This window comes from Salmo trutta, chromosome 22, assembly GCF_901001165.1.
Source record: "Salmo trutta chromosome 22, fSalTru1.1, whole genome shotgun sequence".
In the NCBI taxonomy this organism is placed as follows: domain Eukaryota; kingdom Metazoa; phylum Chordata; class Actinopteri; order Salmoniformes; family Salmonidae; genus Salmo; species Salmo trutta.
The window spans coordinates 25,400,283-25,413,384 of NC_042978.1; the positions used below are offsets into that span (position 1 = coordinate 25,400,283).

The 13,102-nt window shown below is 45.2% G+C and overlaps 1 protein-coding gene across 1 annotated transcript; it reads left to right on the forward strand.

The window, feature by feature from the left end:
• The first annotated feature begins 332 nt into the window (after window positions 1–332).
• On the forward strand, window positions 333–13,048 carry LOC115158448 (mucin-2). The gene is made up of 5 exons (XM_029707400.1): window positions 333–822; window positions 7,855–8,085; window positions 9,131–9,676; window positions 10,394–10,557; window positions 10,762–13,048. Exons 1-5 carry the CDS (start codon window positions 759–761, stop codon window positions 10,804–10,806), a joined length of 1,050 nt encoding a protein of 349 aa, XP_029563260.1. The 5' UTR covers window positions 333–758; the 3' UTR covers window positions 10,807–13,048.
• The last annotated feature ends 54 nt before the right edge of the window (window positions 13,049–13,102 follow it).

Genomic DNA, 13,102 nt, shown 5'->3' on the forward strand with positions numbered 1-13,102 from the left:
AATATGACTATATTTCTTGTCAGTGAAAAAGACACGAAATAAACTATTTTCTTTCCAGAGAGCCAACAAATGTAAATGTTCCTAAAAATTTGTAAAACAAAGTTTTGTATATTGGGCTTATTTTCTTAGAACATTATGTAGAACAGACATGCCTCTGCCATTTTTCTCTACACCATATGAGAGGTGCATCCTTTATAGAGAAAATCATGTCCTCTATTTCTGTCACAGACTGTATGATAAATCTGCTGTATGAGTTGTAATTTCAGGGCGTCTCTGTGCCCCTTCCTGGTTCTCCTCCCTCCCCTCTCTCCATCACGCCCCTTCTATTGGCACTTGTGTCACTGGTTGTGATGGTTCAGCGATGACACTCCTCTTTCTGACCAAAGGCTAATAGGAAAATCAGTATATTTGGCTTGGATCTCTTTACGTTGTGTGTTCGTCAGACTGCCGAGATACAGTGTCTAGAACTAGTGAGTCAGCAGGGAAGGAGACCCAACTATAACTGCGTTAAACACGTGGCACTTTGTATTCGCTTAGGAGAATACTTTGTATTCGCTTAGGAGAATACTTTGTATTCGTGCACTTCGGAGACTCGTCAAGCAAGCCACAGTAGCTCACTCCTGCTCTCCACAGGGCCGCCGCGCTAACAGTTATTTATAGTTGGGAGGCCACAGAGAACTAACTACAACAGACCTCTGCGAAGAGGACGAGACGGCAACCGTGTTCTAATAGTTACTGTTATATCATAGGAGAGAGCGATGGAGACGAAAATACTCGTCGCTCTGTGCGCTCTGATCCTCAGCTTGGGTTCGAATGTAGAAGGTAAGAAGCTCTGGGATTCGCACTTCTGTGTTTTCTTTCGCAGTTTCAGGGGTTGTTAGAATAAATACACACACAATGCATTGTAGTCTTGGCAATCAGATCCTTTTTAGTTTTTTAATCGTGCGCATGATGGATAAGTTGTGGCCTGTTTGAATAAGCAAAAAGCCCATGTGATTTATTTGCTGTATGTCGAAGTCATTGTGTCTGTAGGCTTATAATACAGTTATGCCTCTAGCAGTTATTTCAGTCCATTTATTTTTTCTCCTCTCTATCTTCCTGTCATCCCTGCTACTGCGTACCTCTTGAGGTAAATACTAAATTGCCATTTCAAATCCACATTTACATTTTCATCATGTCATTCTTTGCTCTCTCTCTTTCTCAAACCTCTGCTGATCTTATATTTGTTCTCTGTGTTTAATTTAATGGTCTGCTCTGTCTCTCACATTATTAGTTCACATTTCACAGTCATAGTAAAGAAGTAGGTGTGTGTGAGAGATGCAGACAGTCTATGCCTAGGTTATGACACTGTTAACAAGTGGTAGGCCTACCATGATCATTGTAACTCCCTCTGAATCAGTTAGTGAGCCATGCCAGCCACTAAAAGTCGTCTTGTTGGTCTGCTACAATGAACAAAGATTTTATTCACAAACAGTTCAGCATATACAGTAGTCCTCACACACAATTAAGCTGTTTTTAGATATTTCTATTGATCAGTTTTTGTTGTTCAGAATAATGACTGTCTGTTTAACTGTAATCAGTCTAGGGTATCTTTATCTCACACACACACAGGGTCATCTTCTGAGGACAAGCATGGGGGTTGTAGGGTTGGACCCTGGTTCCATGGTGTGGGTGTTATATCTTTGTGCACATTATAGATAATGTAACGGTTGTTCTCTCTATGGTGCAGATGAAGGAAAGGAGGAAAGGATGCAGCCTTTGACCAGTGTTCCTCAAACCTTTCCTACAAGGAGGGCCCACAGCGTTGCACATTTCTGTTCCAGCCCAGCAGTAACACACCTGATTCAACTAATCAAAGGCAAACATGTGTTAGTGCTGGGCTGGAACTAAAATGAGCAGCCACGGCCCCTGGTCGTACCCCAGGACACTTGTCTAGTGTCTTGAGATGCACTCAATTATATTTGTTTCGTCAAACCACAGAGGGAGGATGCAGGCAGACTGGGTGTGTTCCTACCAAGTTCCAAGGCCTAGTTCCTAGAACCTAAGGTTCCTACAGATGCCCTGTGTGTCTGGCACAGCTCCTAGATGTCTAGCACACTTTCCAACCAAAAAATCGCAAATTTAGGCCCAAATCAGTGCCTGACCACAACTCGAACTGAGGTCTAGAGTTGCAAGGCAAGCACTCTATCCCATTGTACCAAGGATTTCTACAATTTTGTGTTTCCAATATACATACGCGCTGTGTGTGTGTGTGTGTGTGTGTGTGTGTGTGTGTGTGTGTGTGTGTGTGTGTGTGTGTGTGTGTGTGTGTGTGTGTGTGTGTGTGTGTGTGTGTGTGTGTGTGTGTGCAGTCAGTAGAAGGGGCTGAGTAGGCTTTGGAACAATCACAGTTATTTATAGTTCAGAACAAACATTTATGTGCCTGCCACACTCTTAGCTGTGTTCTGGCCAGCTCCCTCTGTCTCTCCATTTTGTCTCCCTCTCCTAGACAGCAATGAAGCCAGCCCAAAACTAAAGTCGCACATCGCTTATCTAATACAGAGACAGCACAGGCCTTAGTGTTTTATAAAGGTACCGAGCACTTATTGCTGCAGTATTAGCTCCTCCTCCTCCTCCATACTTCTACCAGATCTCAGCTCCTCACTCAACTCCATTTCTCTTTCTGCCTTTCACCTCTCCCTCCCATCTCTCTCTCCCTTTCTGACCCCTCCATCCTTCTTTTTGCCATCTTACATTCTCTCTCTCTTTTCTCACCCCTCTTTCTCTTTCTCTCTGTCTCTCTCTCAATTCTACTTAGCAGAGTGTATAGTCTTCGGTGGCTAAGTAAGGACAGGGAAACACAGGTTGACTACTTAGCAGAGTGTATAGTCTTCGGTGGCTAAGTAAGGACTGGGAAACACAGGTTGACTACTTAGCAGAGTGTATAGTCTTCGGTGGCTAAGTAAGGACAGGGAAACACAGGTTGACTACTTAGCAGAGTGTATAGTCTTCGGTGGCTAAGTAAGGACTGGGAAACACAGGTTGACTACTTAGCAGAGTGTATAGTCTTCGGTGGCTAAGTAAGGACAGGGAAACACAGGTTGACTACTTAGCAGAGTGTATAGTCTTCGGTGGCTAAGTAAGGACTGGGAAACACAGGTTGACTACTTAGCAGAGTGTATAGTCTTCGGTGGCTAAGTAAGGACAGGGAAACACAGGTTGACTACTTAGCAGAGTGTATAGTCTTCGGTGGCTAAGTAAGGACAGGGAAACACAGGTTGACTACTTAGCAGAGTGTATAGTCTTCGGTGGCTAAGTAAGGACTGGGAAACACAGGTTGACTACTTAGCAGAGTGTATAGTCTTCGGTGGCTAAGTAAGGACAGGGAAACACAGGTTGACTACTTAGCAGAGTGTATAGTCTTCGGTGGCTAAGTAAGGACTGGGAAACACAGGTTGACTACTTAGCAGAGTGTATAGTCTTCGGTGGCTAAGTAAGGACTGGGAAACACAGGTTGACTACTTAGCAGAGTGTATAGTCTTCGGTGGCTAAGTAAGGACAGGGAAACACAGGTTGACTACTTAGCAGAGTGTATAGTCTTCGGTGGCTAAGTAAGGACAGGGAAACACAGGTTGACTACTTAGCAGAGTGTATAGTCTTCGGTGGCTAAGTAAGGACAGGGAAACACAGGTTGACTACTTAGCAGAGTGTATAGTCTTCGGTGGCTAAGTAAGGACTGGGAAACACAGGTTGACTGCTTAGCAGAGTGTATAGTCTTCGGTGGCTAAGTAAGGACTGGGAAACACAGGTTGACTACTTAGCAGAGTGTATAGTCTTCGGTGGCTAAGTAAGGACTGGGAAACACAGGTTGACTACTTAGCAGAGTGTATAGTCTTCGGTGGCTAAGTAAGGACAGGGAAACACAGGTTGACATTTGAACATGTTTTATTCATTGCAGCACGATGCTGTCACAAGGTCTTCAAGCTGGAATTAAAATGAACTTGGAAATGGCATAGAGTTACAGGATGGCATTTGCTGCTGCTCGTAAATGAGTGGAAACTCAGTCAGTTGAATGTCAAAGCCTGGAGTTGGCTGTATATGCTGTCAACTATAGTGACATCCAGTCATCTTCTAGTCTATAGTCATGTAGTCAACTCACATTTTTCTTCCAAGCTTGGTTAGATTCAATTGTAGGAGAGGAGAGGAGGATTGAAAAGAGGAGAAGTAGAGAAAAGGGGGGAGAGGAGAGGAGGATTGAGGAGAGGAGAAGTAGAGAAAAGGAGGGAGAGGAGAGGAGGATTGAGGAGAGAAGTAGAGAAAAGGAGGGAGAGGAGAGGAGGATTGAGGAGAGGAGAAGTAGAGAAAAGGAGGGAGAGGAGAGGAGGATTGAGGAGAGAAGTAGAGAAAAGGAGGGAGAGGAGAGGAGGATTGAGGAGAGAAGTAGAGAAAAGGGGGGAGAGGAGAGGAGGATTGAGGAGAGGAGAAGTAGAGAAAAGGAGGGAGAGGAGAGGAGGATTGAGGAGAGAAGTAGAGAAAAGGGGGGAGAGGAGAGGAGGATTGAGGAGAGGAGAAGTAGAGAAAAGGGGGGAGAGGAGAGGAGGATTGAGGAGAGGAGAAGTAGAGAAAAGGGGGGAGAGGAGAGGAGGATGGAGGAGAGGAGAAGTAGAGAAAAGGAGGGAGAGGAGAGGAGGATTGAGGAGAGGAGAAGTAGAGAAAAGGGGGGAGAGGAGAGGAGGATGGAGGAGAGGAGAAGTAGAGAAAAGGAGGGAGAGGAGAGGAGGATTGAGGAGAGGAGAAGTAGAGAAAAGGAGGGAGAGGAGAGGCTACACAGAGGCCAAACCAGGGCAAAAACCGAAACCTGAATAAGGATTTCTGAAAAGGCCACTGTTGCACACAATGTTTCCTTTGCTATATTCCATGTGAACTCTGACATTTACATTTTTAATCTGAATATATACAGATTTTTTCCCAATGTTTATTTTTTTATACAGGGTCTGAGGAGGATTGTGTGTTTGTAAATAAGTGGCCTATTTCAGTGAGCAGTATTGTCATATTCTTGTTATTCTGATTGTCCCTAGATTTGTATAGCCTAAATATGGGTCTAGAAAACAGCCGCAGTATAGCTTCTCACACAGATACACACCCAGTGCTGAAAGGAAAACTGCAAAGCTGCTAGCACAGAAATGGTTGGCTGTTCTTTCAGACGTAAGGGTCAAGTTATTTCCCCAGGTACATGCTGTATCGCCCTGAGTGTGTGTGTGTGTGTGTGTTCATGTGTGTGACCCTGTAACGCATGAAAAGGGGAAAGTGTTTCTCTATGGCAAACAGTGGTTCCCTTTATAACTTCCCAAACCCATCCATACACAACACACACATACACACACCCTCCCCCCACAGCTTGACCTGAGCAGTCCTAACAGAGCTGAGGCAGGGGAACAGGGCCAGTATTGTACAGCCACTCACTTTTCACACACTGGTATGTGTACGTTCGTGTGTGTGCATGGTCTTTTATAGCTATGCCAAAAGTTTGTGTGTACATGCATGGGCTTTCTTGCCGTCAGCATGTTGTGTGCACGTCACTGTGTGTGTGTTTGTGTGTGTTGAGCTGTGTGAGTGATGGAGAGGGGAATAACAGGCTCCTCGTCGCTGTGTGTTTGTTTGTGTGTGTTGAGCTGTGTGTTGAGCTGTGTGTTTGTTTGTGTGTGTTGAGCTGTGTGTTTGTTTGTGTGTGTTGAGCTGTGTGTGTGTTTGTGTGTGTTGAGCTGTGTGTTTGTTTGTGTGTGTTGAGCTGTGTGTTTGTTTGTGTGTGTTGAGCTGTGTGTTGAGCTGTGTGAGTGATGGAGAGGGGAATAACAGGCTCCTCGTCGCTGTGTGTGTGTTTGTGTGTGTTGAGCTGTGTGTTTGTTTGTGTGTGTTGAGCTGTGTGTTTGTTTGTGTGTGTTGAGCTGTGTGTTTGTTTGTGTGTGTTGAGCTGTGTGTTGAGCTGTGTGAGTGATGGAGAGGGGAATAACAGGCTCCTCGTCGCTGTGTGTTTGTTTGTGTGTGTTGAGCTTTGTGTGTGTTGAGCTGTGTGAGTGATGGAGAGGGGAATAACAGGCTCCTTGTCGCTGTGTGTTTGTTTGTGTGTGTTGAGCTGTGTGTTTGTTTGTGTGTGTTGAGCTGTGTGTTTGTTTGTGTGTGTTGAGCTGTGTGTTTGTTTGTGTGTGTTGAGCTGTGTGTTGAGCTGTGTGAGTGATGGAGAGGGGAATAACAAGCTCCTCGTCGCTGTGTGTTTGTTTGTGTGTGTTGAGCTGTGTGTGTGTTTGTGTGTGTTGAGCTGTGTGTTTGTTTGTGTGTGTTGAGCTGTGTGTGTGTTTGTGTGTGTTGAGCTGTGTGTTTGTTTGTGTGTGTTGAGCTGATGGTGTGTTTGTGTGTGTTGAGCTGTGTGTGTGTTTGTGTGTGTTGAGCTGTGTGTGTGTTTGTGTGTGTTGAGCTGTGTGTTTGTTTGTGTGTGTTGAGCTGTGTGTGTGTTTGTGTGTGTTGAGCTGTGTGTTTGTTTGTGTGTGTTGAGCTGTGTGTTTGTTTGTATGTGTTGAGCTGTGTGTTTGTTTGTGTGTGTTGAGCTGTGTGTGTGTTTGTATGTGTTGAGCTGTGTGTTTGTTTGTGTGTGTTGAGCTGTGTGTGTGTTTGTGTGTGTTGAGCTGTGTGAGTGATGGAGAGGGGAATAACAGGCTCCTTGTCGCTGTGTCACTGGCTTGTAATGGCATTAGACTGCTATTCTGGACTTTATCAGATAGAGGGGGAGAGGAGGAGGACTGTGAGAGAGCTAGGTCGAGGGAGTGTGAGAAGGAAAGAGGGTAAGGAGGAGAGGAATAGATAGATGGAAATGAGGACGAGGGAAGGACAGACAGGGGAGAAGAGAGACAGACAGATAGCACATGTGACCTTTCTGGCTGCAATAAAATTCTGTTGAACCGTGTATACAGCATGACAACAGGCATGACACAAAGCTAAAAATGTCCCATTTACATCAGCACGATTCTGCAGTTCTTTTGGATCTAATGCTCCCTAATGGTTCAACACTAACGTGTGGTTACAGACCTGGGGTTTTTCATCTGGTGGGTCACCATGCAAAAAACAACTACAATGTTTTTGTTTTTGGTACCAATGCTGACAGTGACAAAACCTACCTGATTACTATGGTGAGCCTGTTGACACTAGAGATTGTTTAGGCAGGGCAAGAGAGATTGAACACGAACAAGACAGATTAGTGAACCTAAGTATCCAACCTGATGCTCATCTTCTTAAGTTGGTCATTGAGTGTTACTGGTTGGCTATTGTATGGGTTCCAAATGTCAGCTCACCTTGGATCAAGCTTTCCTTAATTGCATAGGAATCGTGTTGTTTAACTGCAAATGTCAGCGCAACAGACAGTCACAGATAGTGGTGTTTGAATATGCATATTGTACGTGATGGCAGCCCTTTAAAATGTAAAAGGAATCCGATTCTCAGCATGTCCCCTATGTCTCCTCTTTAGCAGACATAGACCAGAGTTGAATAATACATGTTACATCTGTATTCTGCCTCACCATCTATTCCAGTAGACCATCTATCCTCTCTGTCTACACTTCTTTAAAAATAGAGCAGCCTCCTCTTCTCAGGAGGAAGAAATGATCCTAACTGGTCCTGAAGGGATCTAATAGATCTGTCATTCTTCTGGAAAACAAGGACTATCTGGCGGAAGAAATGCATCATTCACAGATTGGCTTATTTCAGAGATCATGAAAATACTATTTGCTGACTTTCTTTACGTCATTCCTTATTGTGCACTGCTTCAGCAACACACTCATATTAACTGAACGTCAAAATGTCACCCTGATTGTCTCTCTTCTCCAGGCCAGGACCCTGGTGCTCACCCCTCTCCCTCAGACGGATCTCTGACCCTAGGTATGTCCGGGGCTGTTCAGGCACCCCTCCCTGGAGGTTCTCCCTCTCCTCCAGGCTCTCTGTCCCTCCCCAGCACAGACTCTCCAAAGCCAGACAGCAACCTCACTGATGGAGGGCTCTCCAACAGCAACAGCAGCAGTAGCAACGACACAGCAGTCGTAGTGGTAAAAGAGGTCCCAGGTAAATGTACTGTACAAGATCAAAAATAGAATGAATGGAATTGTATTGGTTCGGAGGACTACTTTATTATTTAATCAAATACAATTTCAAATTTGACATTTAAACATATCATTTGTTTGAGATAAATGGTTCAGCTAGTTCTCAGTCTATTTAGAGCCATGCCACCTTAAATCAGGGGTATTTAGAAACCACAACATAGTCAGACACAGCGCAAGCAGAGTGGAGACCTGTCACTGGGCTGAGGTGATGACACACACACACACACACACACACACACACACACACACACACACTAGAAGACAGAACATGGTCCTTAAAAGGAGGATACTGTTGGGTTTACTAACTAGAGCACAAAGACAAACATGAGATTGACAGAAGAGGAAGAAATTAAGGGAAAAACAAGATCATGAGAGAATTAACAGCAAGAAACAGTGTTGTTAGGCATACAGGAAGAGGGCAGAGTGTAGAACTAGAGGGGGGTGGAGGAGGAGGAGAGATGCGCTGTGATTAAATTCAGTGTGATTTCGTACAGAAAGGTGAGAAAGTTTGGAGCCTGACACACACACACACACACACACACACACACACATTGGCTCATTGCAAACATACACCCCCACCACCTGCACCTCACTCACTCTCTGTATCTGTATCCCTCTGGGAGGTTTTACAGGTATATATTATCTCATCACAACACTGCTGCTTGTCTCTCCTCTGTGTCCTCTGGCTGGGAGTTAGAAGATACACTGCTAATTGGAGTGTGTGTGTGTGTGTGTGTGTGTGTGTGTGTGTGTGTGTGTGTGTGTGTGTGTGTGTGTGTGTGTGTGTGTGTGTGTGTGTGTGTGTGTGTGTGTGTGTGTGTGTGTGTGTGTGCATTCAACTGTGTTCTTTCTTGTTGAATGTTTTTTATGCAGATATTGACTGTGACTTTTCACCTTTCAATTGCTTTTCTAATTGATAAAAAGATTTGTAAACTTAATACATTAATGGGTCCTTCTTTCCTTTGTATTAAATTTCACTTCAAAACCTTTCTTCCTCTCTCTTCTAGCCACCAGTGTGGGGGTCCCTACCCCCACTTCCATCCCTGAGAAGACCCCTGGCCCAGAGAACCTCACTGAAGGAACCGTACAGCCCTCTGATGCTCCCTCTGACAACCACACTGCCCCTACACACAAACCCACCACCACAGTCCTCGTTCACAAACCTTCCACCACCCCCCCACACACACCTGTCCACTCCACCACTCCATCCAGCCATGCCCCTCATCCCTCCAAAACTCACTCACCCATCACCACCACCTCTTCCCCAGCCCCTACTAGGCCTGAGACCCACCCAACTAACTCCTCCGCTGCCCCCCAGCCCAGCTCAACCTCCAGCCCTAACCCAGATACCTCTAACCCTATCCAGCCTAAACAGCCCCTCAGTCCCTTTCCCACCACCACTACCACCACCTCTCCCCCAGCTCTACCTACGTCTGAGCCCCAGACCCAGACATCCAGCATCACCCCTCTCCCGGCTTCCACCCCAGCCAGCAGCCCTCCATCCCAGGCTAAAACGCCTGCTGACATCCCCTCTCAGCTCAATGTGGTGGATGGTGAGTAGATGGATTCGTTGAGTGTGTGTGTGTGTGCGTTATGTTGCTAGTTTTTTGTTATTTGTTATCAAACAGCAGCAACCACAGTATTATTTACTATGATCTCTCTGGCGAATAAAGGGGAGAGACATCCAACCCCGGTCTAATAAAACCACACACACTAAACCTAAACGGTCCAGTCGTCAGTCCCATGACTGGCTCTGTCTCTTGCCAGACAGAGAGATGATTGTGGGGTGGTGGGGCTGATAGTATCCTTAGATGTTTAGGAGGGAGTGTGTGTGTAGGGGGGAACAGCATAGCTTTTGTTGGGATGCCAGTTCAGTGCTGGGTGCGTCAGTTTAGTCCTATGCCCAGAAAGCCTTGGCTTGCTCACTCTCTCTGTCACTACCCTACAATCAAGTCTGTCTTATTCTTTTTGTAAGACATCCTGTTAAAGCTTGTGTTTATATTTTATAATATGATATATTTAATGTTTTAATATATTATGTTATGTATCACAGGAGGCTGCTGAGGGGAGGACGGATCATAATAATGGCTGAAACGGAGCAAATGGAATGGCATCAAATGCATGGAAACCGTGTGTTTGATGTTTTGGATACCATTCCACTAATTCCACTAGAGCCATTACCACAAGTCCGTCCTCCCCAATTAAGTTGCCAACAACCTCCTGTGTTATATATGTATATATAGTATACTATGTTCTCCTCGCCCGAGCAGGGGAACCAGTGTTCCATAGTGGTGGACCTGCCCTGGACCCCCTCCTAGCTGGACTAGTGTCAGTCTTCATCGTCACTGCAGCCATCATCACCCTGCTCCTCTTCATCAAACTGCGACGACGGGATCAGCGGCCTGAGTTCCGCAGACTCCAGGACCTGCCTATGGTGAGACAATGAAGAGACAGTGTAACGCTTAACATTAATGAGACCTGAAGACTTGCGGAAGCGTCAGTCTTCTTTTGTGAGCTATTACACTAAGTAGCCATTGTTAGCATTAGCGTTTACTTCAATCACCACCTGTCATCTTGACCAGCGCTCACCATTTACTCGTGTTCCTGCTGACATCCTGTTGTGTTTTCCCCTGTTTAGGATGATATGATGGAGGATACTCCCCTGTCCATGTACAGCTACTGATGATGATGGACGACACAGTCTGACCTGATGGAACAGCCAGACCCCCACAGACCTTCTCCCTCTGAATTGGGGCTGCGTCTCTATAGTCCAACCTGGCCTTCTCTCCTTGTCCCCTGTCCTCATATCCTTTCTTTTATCCGCACTGACATGAGACGTGGACTGGTGAAAGCCAGTCGCTGATAGGCATCCTCCATATTGCTTTTATCGACCCTGTGTTTTCAAATCAGTACAGATGGAAGAGATGAGGAGAGAGAGGCGCCATTTTAGACCATTGAGATGCATCCCTGGCGTTCCCTCACCACCTTTGTGTCTCTGTGAGCAACAGGGGGTTTCTGTGTGAGTGTGAACAGCTCTTTTCCTGGTCTATGTGGATCCGAAGTTCCATCAGCAGCATTCCCACTTCTACATTCTACCTTCTATATTCTAGGGTGCACTCTGTCAGCTGTGTTTTGGTTGAGTGTTCGGTAACGAGGGATCCTCTCTTTCATCACTAGTTAGAGCCTGGTAGGCTACTTGTGCCTGGCTATATAGTGTTGTACAGTACGGTTGCACTTTACGTTACAGAGGACATGTGTGTGTGTGTGTGTGTGTCTGTGTGTGCGTGTCTGTGCATGGTTGAGCGAGCATGCACGCGCGTATGTGGGGACGGGAGGGTGGGGGGGGTGTGGTTTGGGGTATTTAAGTTGAGCGTTTCCATGGAAACTAGTTCCTCTCTAAAGATCCTGCTTGTTATTGTTCATTTTGTTTCTCTATTGGGAGGCTCTGGTGGTTTTAGTTCATTGGGCTAACGCAGCCTTGTGGCGTGCAGACAACCTGGGTTCAAACCTGGTCAGTCACACTTGTAAGGGGGAGGTTGTCTCTCTGAGTATCTTTAGTACATTTATCTTTATATAGAGCCTGAATGGACTCTTCATCTCCACTAGAGCCATTTACAGAGTACAATACAGAGGAAACCATCCTCCATGGCGGCTCAATACATTCCATGCTTGTTAGAATTCTACATTTCAAAGCACGTGTTGTGAACTCTAAGGCTGGTTTGTCTGTTACTGTAGTTCTCACAGCCAGGCCCAGACCTATGTTCTAACATGTCTTAGTAAGGAAGAGCCTAGGGCAGATTCAGCAGCAGTGTTTCCAACTGAATTTGGTCAGTTGTCTTTCAATACAATTCATTCATTGGTTTAATCATGTAACTACTTGACATGAGGGTAACTTGTTGCCCAAGTCAGTCAGTGCTAGCCGCTACCATTAGCATGCAGTCCATTAACTGTCTCAAGGGAAGGGAACTCTGATAAACTACTCCATGAACACAGACATTGTAAATGTATAGCACGAGGTCAGAGAGAGAAACTCTTTAATGTAAGGCTTTTGTGACATAATGAGCATAATGCTCCATTGATGTGAGGGGAATGCAGTCTGTGTGTGTGTCTGTGTGTTAGTCTGCGTGTGTTACATACACAGGAGAAAAGAACACCCCTGCCTCCTTCCCTACCCCAACCTCTATTGGGGAGACTTGAGTTGAAGCCATAGGCCTGTATTGGAGACAGTATATATGGCACAGACAAGGGGGTATGGCACAAAGCAGGATCAAAGAGTTAGCCAGCTAAATTTCATAATATTCTGAATTAACTTTACATTCCAACTTCATAAAGAAAGGTAGACTTGAAATCAAACGACATGGTATAATTGACTCCAAAGTTGACATTTTTAAACAAATTAGAAAAGCAATAGTTATGTCTATTTCTGAATGTTTGTCAAAGTTAGCTGATTTTGGGCTAGATTAAATCCAGACTGCTGAAGATACCCGTTATAGCGCGATTGAAATGTAAAGGTCATTTCCAATTGAGCCGACATATGCTGCGTTTCCCGTGAATGCAGTCTCCATGAATGCGGAACCATTGCCTTTAAATTTCAATCACGCTATAGTGTGGATCTTCCACGGTCTGGATTTAATCTAGGTTTTAGTGTTACTGCTTAGGCTACCAGATTAGTTTGTTGCAGACTCCTCTGACGTTTGTTGTCTTGCCAGTTATCTGCATCCACGGGACTTAAGTCAGAGTTGAAACAGAGTGGTTCTATTTGACTCCATGTGGAGTGGAATGGTAGTTCATTTGCATCCATGTATTAGTAGTTCCTTATATGAAGTGCCAAAAAGTGAACTGGTTGTATTATAAGGTTGATATGTTTTACTGTTTGACGTGGATTCTGGAGTGATGATGTTTTTTGATTAAAGATATGAAACCATCCTCGTTTCTGTATCTCATTACAGATCTTGGTTGTTGGGCTGCGGTGGCTGACG

Coding starts and splice junctions, on each gene's coding strand:
- LOC115158448 (XM_029707400.1), top strand. CDS start 759: ATGGAGACGAAAATACTCGTCGCTCTGTGCGCTCTGATCCTCAGCTTG. Junction 8,086..9,130: donor AGTGGTAAAAGAGGTCCCAG/GTAAATGTACTG, acceptor TCTCTCTTCTAG/CCACCAGTGTGGGGGTCCCT. Junction 9,677..10,393: donor TCAGCTCAATGTGGTGGATG/GTGAGTAGATGG, acceptor TCGCCCGAGCAG/GGGAACCAGTGTTCCATAGT.